Raw genomic sequence first — 14,419 nt, 5'->3', positions numbered from 1 at the left:
ACAGTCTTAGCATAGAGCCAACGCTCACCTCGTTCTACTTTCGATCCGCTCGCGTACACATGTATATATTCGCGCGCTCTCGTTACTCGAGTGTGTGTGTGTGTAAGACTATTCCATACTCACTGTATACACATGCACGTATAAGTGAGGCTTTTCTTTTCTCTCCTTTTCTTTTTCTCGTTGTCCACGCAATTTACGTCACGGATTACTTTTTCCTTTTTTTCTTTTTGTCTATCTATCTATCTATCTATCTATCTCGATGCTCTCCTCGGGTTCTCATGATGCTAGAAACGTGTGTGCGCACACACGCGATAGAGAGAATGAAAGGCGTGGCGGCCCCCCCGTCATCATCATACAAACGCACGCGCGTCTCTTTCGCATCGTATATGCCATTATAATGAATCGTTCCCATGCACACCGACGAGCATACCGACGACGATGATCCGGTGTCTCTCGTGCGTACATCGATACATTTATAAATGAAATCACACTCGATGACGATAGAAACGGAGGAGGATATGAGTCTACGAAAAAAAAAAAAGATCCGAACAAATTAAGAGCTTAAATGTAATCGTAAATTGCAACGAAAACTACGTCAATGCCTGCACTTATCGCTGCGTTTTGTAACGAGCGATAGGTGCTACAGCAGATAATGCTAGCTCGACGAGCACGGCTTTTACGATATGATTCATATCTGCGCGCGCGTACACACTTACGCGTTCTCCTGATATATATATATAACGAAAAGAATAGAGAGAGAGAGAACGAGCCTCGTTATAAAATATATTATCGGCCGTGTAGCGATTTTTGTATGTATATAAAGTAAAGCCGGTACACCGGGTTGGCGCCGAGCAATTAGTAGTACAGCCGATCCAATCACGTATAATATCGACGCTGTTAAGGAAGACTAGCACGTTTACATTTAAAAATGTATAGAAACGTGCTACTCTTCCTTAACAGCGTCGATATACATAAACGTGTGCGTGGGTGGGCGCGCGTTCATGTGTGTTATACGTGTGTAAGAGAGAGAAAGAAGAAAAAAAAAGAATTAACTCGGCCGACTCGAAGATATATCTAGGTGAGAGTATTAGCCGGAGGTGTATGGCATTTAATAGACGTCACACTGACACATTATATACACGCACACACGTATATATATAAACGCGGCGCACGTGCGTGTTTTTCTTTCGAAAAAAGAAGGTATTGACGTCACGATTTAATTAAAAATCTACACAACGTAGAAATAGCCTATTACTAGTTTCGCGCGATGATTATTTTTTTTTTTTCGCCTCTTTCTCGGGCTCATTTTGCGCCGCCGCCGCCACCGCCGCTCTTTATACTTCTTTTTCCCTGCGGGCGATGTACATATAATACACGTGTGTAATAAATTTATACGCGCTTTTAGAATTAATTAGCATTTTTTCTGTTTTTTTTTTTTTTTAGCTCCAAAGCGACGATAAATCCGGATTTTATCTCTTCTAACGATCACGCGCGATTTCATTGCAACAAAAAAAAATCAGAAGAAAAAGGAATGAAAGGAGGGAAAAAAATCGTTGCTCTCGTGACGTTCAGAGGTGGATGTAATCGCGCGGACTAACACGCGTTGATTTTTTTGTTTTATCATTGCACTCGGGCGCGCTCGACACTACGAGCGTCCGAAAATATTCTCGAGGAAGTGCATGCAATAAGGTCGATATATTTACAATAAGTTACCCGCGAGCTTATCGGTCAGTTGATTTATTCATGCGTTATATACTACAGGCTTCGGACTCAGCTGTTTTTCACAGACACACACACAGACCGGTCGGTATAGGGCACACGTCTCACACGTCGTATCGATCAATTCGTGCCTATAGTCTCGCGGCACTCGAGCATCGCCTCGCAGCTCGATTTATTATTACTATTGATATACATTCCTTGGGTTTATGTGTTTTCATTCAGGTCCCTGTTCGGCAAAAAATAGCCGAACTCGGGAGTAATTGATATTGGCCTTATCTGCGTCTACACGTTCACGGGCATCTCTCTCTCTCTTGCTCCTGCCAGCGAGAAGGCCAGCGAGCGAGCGAGCGAGAGAGGAGCCAAGATAAATGACAAATTTTTTTTTTTGCGCCGAGCCTATGATGATGAACACTTTTATTTATTTGTTTATTTTCGTTCGTTTCGCTGATTAAATCTGTTGTACGTGTGTGTGTATATTGTATCTGTATCAATGCGTGCGCGTAAATATACGCGTTTATTGTACATCACACATACACAGCAGATACAATACGCAACATGTCATGCGCCTTTTGTGATGAAACAGATTTTAGGTTGACTCATGCGACTGCTGCCCGGACAGGAAGTCCGTCGATGCGACGCCGCCGCCGCCGCCGCACGACGTGTAGGCGATTATATATATAATAATAAAAAAAAGACGATATATATACGAGACGATGTTCCGACTGGAACAACAGCGATCGGTTTGTTGTTTTTTTCTCTCTTGGCCGTTTGTTACAAAATTACACACATATTCATTTTCTTCGTGCGCCGGAGATTATCGTTACGCGTGAATAGCGGCGAGAACGAGCTCGGCGAGATTATGAATTAAAAATTTTTAACGCGTTCACCCTTTCCTCGTAATAAGCGTGGAAATACCCTGTACAGAATTTTTTACGAGAAAAAATTTCGAAATTCCCGGTTAAGCGGGCAATTCACGCGTGCTTTTTTTTTATTTTTATTTTTATCGCGCGCTTAACGCGAGAGATGAAATTATAAGCCGAAAAACGTGAATACACTCGAGTTGATCATCATCGGTCGACGAACACGGCACGCAGCTCTCCCACATAAACTCGTGTGCGCGCGCGTATATATATAGTGCAATAATACATATTTTGTGCCTGCGTTTATACACGAGATGAAATGGAAATAGAGCAAAATATACGAAATGAAAATAAAAAAAAAAATGTCGAGCTCGTCGTTCTTCGAACTCTCTTCTTCGAGTAAAACCACATCCATTATATATACGCATGTATATACGCCGCTCAATTATTGCGCGTTTATTTGCTCTTGCGTATAGACGACGACCTCTCGATGCGGAAGTTTTTTTTTTTTTTCAAGAAAACGTAAACATTTTCATTCCTCCCACGCTTCTTGGTTTTCGCGCATCATCGCGCGAGCTATTACTAGAGAATCACGGCGGGTCAACGAATGCGTCAAAAAAAAAAAGAAAAGAAAAGAAACGAGGCGCGGATATTAGTCAAACGTTCCTATTATAGCCGCGCGCAACGCGTGTAAGTAAGCTAAAAAAAAAAAAAAGAAGAAAAGAAATCCCACCTGCGAGCTTACGTACATAATAATGTGTATTGTTCGGCGCTCGGCTAAAAACCCGACAAATGAATTAATTTATATCAGCCTCGACAATCTTCCACTCGGTTGAGCCGCACTTACGCGCACACACACGCACACACTTACTTTCCTGCAAACTCCTCTAAATCTCGGGGCTTTTAATACACACACACACACGACACACAGAGAGAACGCACGGTATATACGCCTCATGTATATTGCATGGTATCGATTTTGCAACATTTTACAATATCAACGCGCAGCTTGGGAGCTACCTATAATCTACCTGCTTTGCCTCTCTCTCTCGGTCTATGACGTACGTAGCATGGCATACTGTGCCGCCGTTGCCGCGCGCATACAAACATGTGTACATACACGCGGGCGTTATTATAAAGCTATTCACAATAAATTAATCTTAATTGCTCTCTTGCTCGAGCTCGGCTGCGTTATTATTATAATAAACCTCTGTGTGTGTGTATGTGTATTATATACATAAATATTACAGTCTCTCTCGAGCGACGTAATTTTCATTAATTTAGAAGCTCTTCGACGTCGTCGTCGTCTCTATCGATCGACACCTTCTCGACTGCAGCAGCAGCAGCAGCATGCATGCCACGTTTGTGTGTATCTGCGCTGCACTTCGTCAGCTGGCTCCCATGCACTTTTCGTCATTTTGAGAAACGATCGTTGTTATACCGTCGTCGCCGCCGTCGTTATTATTGTTATTATCACTGCCATAATTGTTTTTGTTATTAACGCGAGCGTCGAACGAAACGGTTGTATACACTCGTCGTTATCTCGACCAGCTTTTCAAATTCTTCTCTCTTTCGTCTCTTTCGTTTCCGACTGTATACGACCTACCCGCGCTGCTCTACGTGCTGCCGCCTTTATATACAATTTTCAGCACGATGCAGGCGTGATGAACCGATTTTCATGCCAATTGTCGCTCTCGTAGCTTTCACTGCGCGAGCTTTTAGACACTTATCTCTCGCGCGCATACGCGGTGCGGAGCGCACGACGCGCGTGGATTTGCACGCCTGTACACTTGGAAAATTTTTCAGACCACTCCATATATACATCGACGTGCGTAACATTTTTTTTTTCATGTTTTATTATCAGCATTCGTGCAACGGGTTTATTCGTAGAAGAGAGAGAGACACACACGCAATTAACGAAAAAAAGTCTCTATATTCTGCATTTATCTGATTGTCGGTTCGGTAATAATGTATATGGGAATATCCTCTGACACGTTAATTTAGCTTATAAATGTTATTGCAATTGCATATGAATGATTGAAACGAATCGTTAGCAATAAATCATTACTCGAAAAACACTAAAAATGCTCTTAAATACTTGCAACAATTCAATCGAATTTTTTACGCGCAAACTACAACCTGTAAAAAGTCGGTCAATACGGTAACAGTCAAAATTTAATTTTTCTGCTTTACATGTAAATCATATGTCAATGTTCGAACTGATTTTTGGTATAGTTTTTGATAGCACAAGATACACTGAACTGTTTTCCTTAAGACGTATTGAAATTAATCTCAATTTTTAAAATAACCGATGCCCCCAGCATTAATTGAATGGGCATGATTTTTTCTGTTTTCTTTCTCGATAAGTAATCGCGAAATATGTCACAGCTAGTTGTTCTGAAAAATTAAATTATTTGGAACGAATGAAATATTAACGCGTTGACGGAATTTCCCATATACCGGCTGATAAGACGAAACGATTTTTACGCCGGTGCACGTAACGTATTTGTACGGGAATGTTGAAAAAAAATTACAGAAATTTCGATGTTTCTTTTTTTTTTTTTTTTCATCATTTTCGTTATCGATTTTTAAGACAGCCGATCGCTGGCCCGTGTATTTAGCAGCCAATTTGTGAAAAAGATTTTTTGTTTGATTTTTTTTTCGCTTCTTTATCAAACGACAAATACTCATTAAAGAAATTCTATATTTAATAAACCTCCAACAACTGTGCAAACGATTACGAAAAAAGAAGATGAATGAGAATTAGCTAAAGGAAAACCATAAAAATCTGGCATCGAAAAGGCGCGCAGTTAAATGCAAAAATTTCGTACTCGATCGGAATCTCAGCGATTAACAGAGAAAAAAAAACAAAATAACGATTTGGAGTAATTTTAACGACTCGAATTAATTGAGACGTATTATCGCGGCAACGCAAAAAGAAGAAGAACTAGAAAGAAGAAGAAGTGGAGGAGGAGAGAGAGAGAATTAAAAATGAGCCGAGTAAGCTTTCTGTATAAATATCGGAGCTTATATACGTGCATGTGTGTGTGTGTGTGTGCGTTCACGTGTTGTCCGAAGAGAGGCGAGCTGCTGGCAGGTTACGACGATCTTATATATCGCCGCGTATCCTCTCGCATAATAGTTCTCGCCTTTCCGCTAACGCAGGCACGTTTTCACGATTATCATCATTATTATCGTCATTATTATTATTTGTCATATTACGCGTATAGTATATAATAGCGTTGGTTAATACCAACACCCATGACACTATACTTGGGTCTTATCTGCTCTACGAGTTTGCGGCGCGAGTCCGATCGACGTCACACACACACGCGCGTATACAGAAAAGAGGGAGAGAGAGAGAGACGAGGGGGACACTATACCACTACACCACGCCACTAATATAGATTTTTTTTTCACATTCGATGTATCGGGGCGCTGTATGTATAGGTCGTAATAAGTTGATTATTCGACGACTAGGACAGTACCCGGACTAGTCTCGTGTTTGCCTTACTTCGAAGCGAGTGTCGATGAAAAAAAAAAAAGTAAAAAAGAAACGGAGGAGTAAAAAATCGAGGTTTTAAGGTCATCGCGCCCGGCGATACATAAACTGCTATATATCGCGCGCGTACATGTGTGTGCGTGCTATACAATACTTACGTAAGATCCGATATATCGTGATATTTCTGCGAAAGCGCAGAAAGTGCGTGCGTGCTCTTTAGCCGCGCTTGTGGCTTGAAAAATGCCACTATACACGATCGTCCGCTATTTATTTTGTGTTTTAAATTTAGCGTTTAGAGTCGCGTAGTGTGCGTAGTGTGTGTCTATAAGCATCAACGTCGTCGTCGTCGTCGGGCAGGTGTCTCGCGCGGGGAAAAACGAGAAAATCCGCGCGCGCGCGCGTGATTGTATTTTTAGCCGTGTGCGTCGTCGGGGTGAGTAATCGTCCAGTCGCCTCGCGGATTCGATACTATCAGGCGCGCGTTTATTCATTTTAGAAGAAGAAGAAGAAGAAGAAGAAAGAGAGGAAAAAAACGAGAGTCTCTTACTATACTTGTCATCGAGTCTGCTCGCGCGCACGATTTTGCGCTCTCGAAATGTATTATAGGATATTTCCATGTTATAACCTTGTGCTCCGTTATATATGCTATATTATACGCGTGTGTGTGCAGCGGACAATGTAATAGCGGCGATCGAGAGTATAATAACAGGAGAAAGAGAGTGCACACAGTCGTAGTGGGCAGTAGTAGTGCAGTGCTATCTTCGACTTGAATGAATCATCGTGCGCGCCTCTCTGCCTCTCTACGCGTCGCCAACGGATTCCATTAACTTCCAGAACACGCGCGTCTTCTTCTGTATTTTATAAACCACGTGTGTCTGTGTGTCTGTGTATCGTATCAAAAAGCTCGAGGATCCCCGCTCCTCGATTATTATTATAACGCGCGAAACAAAACAGCCTGGCGGACTTTTTTTTTCCTCGTTCTGATACATTATGTAGCTTCTTCGTTGCTCGAACGAGAGGAAGAATAGATAACAAAAAAAAAAAAAAACAATATATTTCTCGCGCGCGCGCGAGGCTGCATAGTTTTAAAGCTCTACTACTACCGCGTGTGCATATGTATATGTACGAGCGGCGGCGCATCGGGATTATTGTTTTTCAAAGAAATAACAAACGTAAATTACGCTGTACATACATACAGCGAGCCAGCCTAGCACGCGTTCGAACGCTATTGTGGTCATCTCTCTCTCTCTCTATCTCTATCTCTGCTGTCTGCCTCTCGCGTGCGCGCGCGCGTATAGATATGCGAACGCGTTAATGTGTCGACGTCTATTTTAAAAATGTTCAACCTTCCACACTACTGCCAGACACAGAAAAGAGCAGCAGCAGCAGCAGCAGCAGAGAGACAGAGAGAGATACATAGCAAGTGGCATGGTATAGTTATAGTATCATATAGTATTGTAATATTGCTGCTGCGCGGCGTGTGCGAATATATTATATATAGCGCGCGGCGCATGCCACACGATCTCGCTCGCGCGCAAGCAAGGCATGTATATATAATGTGAGTCGCAGAGAGGTGCACATTACACAACCGATTCCTAAAATTAGTATTGCGATTTCGAGCGTGATGTGTGTGTGTGCGCATAGGCTATCCGACAGAGAGAGAGAGAGAGCACATTAATATTAAAGAATACATACGTGTGTGTGTGTTTCTCAACTTAGACACCGCGTGCGTTTTCTGCTGCTATACTTGCGCTATATGTATACAAATGTGTGTCGCTATCAGACTCGTCGCGGCTGAGATTAATCTTCGAACAGTATCACGCGACTCGTACAAATATCTCTCTGCTCTGTGCTCTGCCTCGAGTGCTACTCGCAATTTTGCCGTATAATATACGTATCACGCACATTTTTGCGTCATTCGAACGAGCTGTGTTCGGAGTGTACGTATACATTAGATTCGAATTCCCGAAAAGCATCGGAATCGAGAAACGAATAAATAAAAATCGATCGAAAACGATATCAACAACTGGCTCGATAATTTCGAGACTCTCTTTTAGCAAACCAAGTTTTTCGCAGCACACAGACACACGCGCGCGCGAACAATTCGTGCCCGTAAACGGCAAGGTCGAACGAACGCTGCTGCATCTCGCTCATCGATATATTTTATATTATTATTCGTTCGAAAACAGCAGCAGCAGAAAAGAGAGAGAGAGAGAGAGAAAGAAGAACCGGATGCTCGAGGAGAATCGTATTATATATTATGTACGCTGCAGACATTTCCGTTTTCAGGGATAAACAAGCGAGCAGAGAGAGAGACGATATCCTCGCTCGCGGACACACATAATAATAATAATGAATGACGATGACGACGATAATGTGTAATGTATACGATCGAAGAAATTTGCATCTCTCTAAGGTCAATCGCGCGTCGATCGACGCGCGTTATTACACATTTAAAATTCGCACGCACCGCGCGCGATACACCGAAACAATAATGGAATAAACAAGCGAGTAAACGAGCAGCGCGCGAGCCGGCTCTCGCGATCGGCTCGTCGTGTTTCTCCGATATAGGTACATAAACGTGCGCTGCAATAAAGGCGGCGCGCTCGTGCGCATCGTTTATAATTTCGTCGATGACACACGCACTTATCATAAGTATCACGAGAGAGAGAGAGAGAGAGAGAGAGAGAGAGAGAGAAATAGAGGAGAATTCGAAGGAGCTATATAAGAGAGGCGCGCGAGGAAAGAAAAGGTATACGGAGGAAATGCGTACGAGTGCCCCTCCGCGAGCTACTTGCGCTCCGCGAGCTTTTTATATCGCTGTCGTAAATAATTTTTTTCTTTACTTTTTTTTTTATATTCCCTAGAACACGTGTGCGCGCGCGCGTGTGTGTGTACTCTTTGGAGAAAAAATTTCTTCTCCTCCTCCGTACACCTCTTCGTCCATACCCCTTTTTTTATTTATTTCTTTATCTTTTCTCTTCTTCCTTTTTTTTCCATCCACTCTGTACTCCGCGCGCGCCGCGGCGCACTTTTACGACGTGACCTAAAACTCACCCTTTGCTCTTTTACTGCTTTATTACACGCGTCGGCTCGCGAGCTCCGCTGCTGCTGCTGCGTCGTCGTATCGGGGGGTTATAAGGGCAGGGCATAAAAACCGGAGTTATATCACGGAGCCTCTCGTGTGATAACGTTTTCGCGTCGTCGTGTAATAGTAGTATATATGGCAGCAGCAGCAGCTAGGACACACACACGCACAAAGAGGAGATTCGCATGGACACCTATCATGTACAACGACGACGACAACAGTACTCGCGCGCCCCTCCGTGTACGAACAACATCGTGGAGCTTGCACAGGGCGAAATGAATTGTTTATAGATATTTGAACTGCCGCCTCTTGTGTACGTAGCGTCCAGGCGAAAAAAACAACAACAACAACAGCAAGAACGACACGGTCCTGCTGCAGCTATTAAGCTTTCATGCGTGTGTGCTCGTGAACGAGATATTTTCGTTTTTTTTTTCTTCGGAAAAAGCTCGCCAGCGTACACCTTAAACCATTTTCATTTTTTTCTCTGTATATCGCGTACCGTACAAACAGTTTTTCTCATACATAATGCAAACGCCGGGTAATATACACATTATAAATAAATAAATAATCACAATTTTTATGCCTGTAAGACACATAAGTATAAAGCAGGAAGTGGCGAGGGTTGCTCTCCTATATTTAACAAATGTATAGGATATGTCATACGTGCGTGTGTGCGTATATCTCATGCGGTTTGCACACACACGAACACACATGGGCGGCGGTAGCGGTCGCGGCCAACGACCCGACTATATCATATACGTGTGCTGCAGTGCGCGCGACACAGAGCAGCCTGTCTCTCGCTCGCGCGCTCCTTCGATTGAACTCACCCACACACGTACACATAGACGTATTACAGTAGTGTAGGACATGCGTTACACCGGCAATTTATTCGGAATCGCGTTAACGTACGAGGCATTACATTTTTATTTTACCCTATATACGTTCGCGAAATTGTTTATACCGTTAAACTTGCACGTGTTGTATACATACGCGATCTCGCGCGCACTCACTCACTGGGACGTAAACTCGATTGCATCCTCGTATATATACGATATAAGGCGCGGTAGTGTATACCGGCCTTATGGGTGATTGAGAATCGAAAATGCGCGCGTCCTCCGACTTGACGCATACGCACACGCGCTCGTGGTGTACACTGTGCACGGAATACAAAGCGGTTTTATGTATTAGAATACCTACGTCACCGAATGTATAAATGTACGTATACATCCCACGAAATCGAGCTGCGCGTTACGTTCGGAGTCCGGAAGTCAAAAAGCAGCGAATTCCGTACGTGATACACGATCAATAATGATGATGCCCCGCGCTGCGCCCCTCTACTTTAGTTTCAGCTGCTGCACAGCATATACATGTATACGTGTGTGTGTTTGTGTATATTTCGCGAATACAGACATAGATCAACTAAACTAGCTCCTCGCTATACGGCTGGAGCTGCTCCGCACAGCCCAAATCTATTAAGTTACATAAATTCGTTAAAAGGCTATTATTTTCCTTTCGACGCGTTTGTGTGTATATACGGCAGCAGCGGGCAACCAATCGAGCTCTGTACCGCTGCTGCTGCTGCAAGCTCGTATTTAAGCTCTTTTCCCCCGATTCCGACGTTCGCTCTGGTATACATAGCGCATGTATATATCGGATAGTTTATAATACATTCATGGCGCCCCGGCTGTATAATGAGGCTAATCGCGATAATTAGCAATCGATGGCGGGCAAGAGAGACTACGCAGCAGCAGCAGCAGCACAGAGGGAAAAGGGATATTTTATGCAACATCTGCCCCGTGCACAATCTATATATATACCTACACACACATACACAGAGAGAGAGATACACATTAACGCGCACGGCTAACGAATATCCCAGGCACGCAGAGATTGATTATAATGCGTATGCGCGGGAGGACTGAGGAGGAAGGGACGTGCACACACAAACACAAATACAAATCGATACACATACACAGATGAGCTTCTTCGGTGTCGATGATCGATCGCGCGTATGCTTTTGGTCGTCTGTGTGTATATACATCCATATCTTTATACATTATGTATCTATAGATATCTCCCGTATAATACGTCGTGTATATCTACACACGCGCGCGCGCCTGTGTGCGTCAATCGATAATGAGCTTCTCTGGCTGTAATTACAATATAAATATATACAGATGCAATGAATTCTCATAATACATATACCTACGTAAATCCGAAGCGCTATTCATCATTATATACGTGCGTCGAATACGAGGAAACCGGGGGAAAAAAAAGGCAAGAAAGAAAGCAACGTATACAAAGATAGAAAGAAAGAAAGTATATACAGAAGATCTCGCGCGCCCGCAAGCTCTTGACGTCTCTCTCTGATCTGTGATACACGCGTGTATCATACTACACGCGTAAATGTATGTAGTCATCTTTCGCGGCGCGGGGAGGAACCCATATACCGTGTATATACATCGTGAATCATGTTCAATAGAAGAGCATGGATAGATATGTATCGAGAATCGCGAGAGAGAGAGAGAGAGAGATTACCCCGGCGTATACTACACACAATATTACATCCCACTGCGTCGCTATTTTTTTTTTGCCCCCCTTTCTACTCCCGCATTTTTCTCGCGCGTCATTTTCGTTCTCCGATATGCTCCGGCTCGGTACTGGTTATATCGAGAGAGAGAGAGAGAGAGAGATATTATTGCTGTTATTTTTATATGCATACAATAATTAGCAAAGTTTCATAAAAATATCATGTACGATCGTTGTACTAAAGTTTCGTTCTTTTCTCGCTTCCGATTGTTGCAGCGGCTGCGGGCAGACGAAGCAGAAGAAGCATCATCATCATCGTCATCATCACCATCACCAGCTGCAGCAGCACAAGAAAAGCAGCAGCAACAGCAGCAGCCATCGCAAGCGTCGGAGGAGGCGCCGCAGGTGGAGGAGGCGGAAAAGCATCGTCTCGTCTTTGTCATTCGCATCGATCGAGCATCATCATCGTCGTCCTCTCGATCTAACGGGAAAAAAGTCCGTAGAAGCTGGAGCAGAAGCAGAAGAACGAAGAAGCAGCAGCAGCGGCGGTGGTGGTGGTAGCCTACCAGTGGTTGTGGATCCGCTGCTGCAAGAGCTGCAGCGGTGGTCCGAGCTGCAAGAGGCCGCGACGAGGGCTGCGGCTGCAGTGAACGGGCTGCACGTCGACGTCGGCGGCCTAACGCGATCACCGATAATAACGGGCGGCGACCGCCGCGGCCGGACGTGCACCGCATCGCAGACAGCCGCTACTACTACTACAGCAGAACAGCAGCAGCAGCAGCGCGACGACGGAGGCGGCGCCAGTAATAACAACAACAGCAGCAGCAGTAACAGTAACAGTAAAGCCGGCACGTCGTGCACCGCAAGCGGCAGCTTCTGCTGGCGTAATAATAATTTGGAAAATCAGCAGAAGCCGAGCTGCCGTCGAAGAGAAGCAGCAGCAGCAGCAGCAGCAGTCGAGGCAGCAGCAGAAGAAGAAGAAAAGGCGCCGGCGGTGGCAGCAGTGTCGTCACTACCACTACTACTACGACTTAGTCAGCAGCAGCAGCAGCAGCGACGAGAGTCGGCAGCCGCCGCGCTTGGGAGAGCCGACAAGCAGCAGCAGCCGCAGTCGCCGCTGTGCCCATTATACAGACGGCAGAGACAGTCGCAGCAGCAGCAGCAGCAGCAGCAACTCGTTGTTGTTGTTGTTCGTGGACACGATCGACGACAACGACAACGACTACTACTACTGCAGCAGCAGCAGCGGCAGCCGTGGTCGTCCACGACAATCGAAGCAACAGCAACAGCAGTAGCAGCGACGTGCCAACGACGCAGCCTGCAGCGCGCTAGACGTTGCTGTCGTCGTCGTCGTCTTCGTTCATCCTCGTCGAAGGAGACACCACTACCGCTACTACTACCGCTACTACTGCTCGAGGCGAACGGCAGCAGCAGCAGCGACCTGCATCCGTCGCGGGTGCAGCAGCCCGCTACGATACTGCAGCAACGTCGTCGTCGACATCATGCTGCACGCGCTGCCTCGCGCAAAGGTGCTACTACTACAACTTCGTCGTGTCCACTGCTGCGGTCGTTTGATGCCCAACGAGCCAACGACGCTGCCCCAAGGACAGTGAACAATAACGAGTGCCACTCGTGACGCATGATTGCTCCTGCCTCCCAGTGCTGGTGGTGTTGTTCTCGTGGTTCTCGTTCTTCTTGTTGTTCTTGTTTCTTGTTTTTGTGCGAATTGTAATTGTTATAACGACACAACGACGAGACTGGCGAGTGTGAGAGAGAGAGAAAAATTCGACAGCAACAGCAACAACAAAAATTATAAAATAATAATTGTGCAAAAGTGTGTGTTTATTGTTTGTCAGTGAGTTAACGAGAGGCAACAAGAAAATATAAGCCTCTCTGGTGCCCGTGCGTGAAGATATATTAAAAATATATATAATAATAAAATAGTGCGACGAGAGAGTTCGAGGAGGAGAAGCCACGAGTTTTAAAAGAAGAAGAAGAAAAAAAGTTTATATAGTGCGTTGGCCTCGCGTCGAGAGGCACAAATAATCTATATAGATTACACGTATATATAAAAAAAAAATAATAAAATAAATAAATAAACCATGGCGACCATCGACGGAAGACCGGCCCAGTACGGGCTCACCCTCAAGCAGCTCCGCGAGCTCATGGAGATCAGGGGCCGCGAGGGTGTCAACAAGGTCAACAGCTACGGCGGCGTGCAAGAGATATGCAAAAAGCTCTACACCTCGCCCAGCGAAGGTACGTAAATAAACACACGCAGACGCACACTACACGGCCACCACCGCGAGAGAATGTTGTAACAATAATACATACGGAATTCATCGAATCCCGCACCTATATATAATAAATGGCATGTGGGTCTCTCTCTGCGTGCGTGCGTGCGTGCGTGTGTATATGTGTATACGTACGCACGTCGCACCTATTATAAGCCGCCGCACTTCGATAGATATATAATACATACGACACACCGTGTGTCGTGTATTACTGGCCGCGAGCCGCTATATAATGATAATCGAAGCTGTGTTGTATGCCTTGCTGCCATGCACATCGGAGGAGCGCAGCGGCAGCAGCTCGCGGAGAGAGAACGCGTTTTGCGAGGTTAAGTTTTACACTCGCTCGCGGACGCGAAAAATTTGCACGTTACTATATATAGATATAGACGTATATATGAAACTGACTACGGTAGACGCAAAGCAGGCC

At 44.8% G+C, this 14,419-nt stretch overlaps 1 protein-coding gene across 16 annotated transcripts in view; it reads left to right on the top strand.

Annotated features, from left to right (window-relative positions):
• Positions 1–14,419, top strand: part of LOC106652724 (plasma membrane calcium-transporting ATPase 3) — a 149,681-nt gene that overhangs the window by 102,328 nt on the left and 32,934 nt on the right. For all 16 annotated transcript variants that reach the window (XR_001339384.2, XR_001339386.2, XM_014371852.2 and 13 more), the window contains one exon: positions 11,975–13,957. Coding sequence is in view for 14 of the 16 variants with exons in the window: in XM_014371852.2 (XP_014227338.1) it covers positions 13,801–13,957 (157 nt within the window). In the remaining 2 variants the exon portion in view is untranslated. The remainder of the gene's footprint in view (positions 1–11,974; positions 13,958–14,419) is intronic.

This window comes from Trichogramma pretiosum, unplaced genomic scaffold (genome assembly GCF_000599845.2).
Source record: "Trichogramma pretiosum strain Unisexual culture from Peru unplaced genomic scaffold, Tpre_2.0 scaffold117, whole genome shotgun sequence".
NCBI classification, from domain to species: domain Eukaryota; kingdom Metazoa; phylum Arthropoda; class Insecta; order Hymenoptera; family Trichogrammatidae; genus Trichogramma; species Trichogramma pretiosum.
Note: the sequence above shows the minus strand (reverse complement) of the source record. Positions and strands in the feature narration are given on the sequence as shown.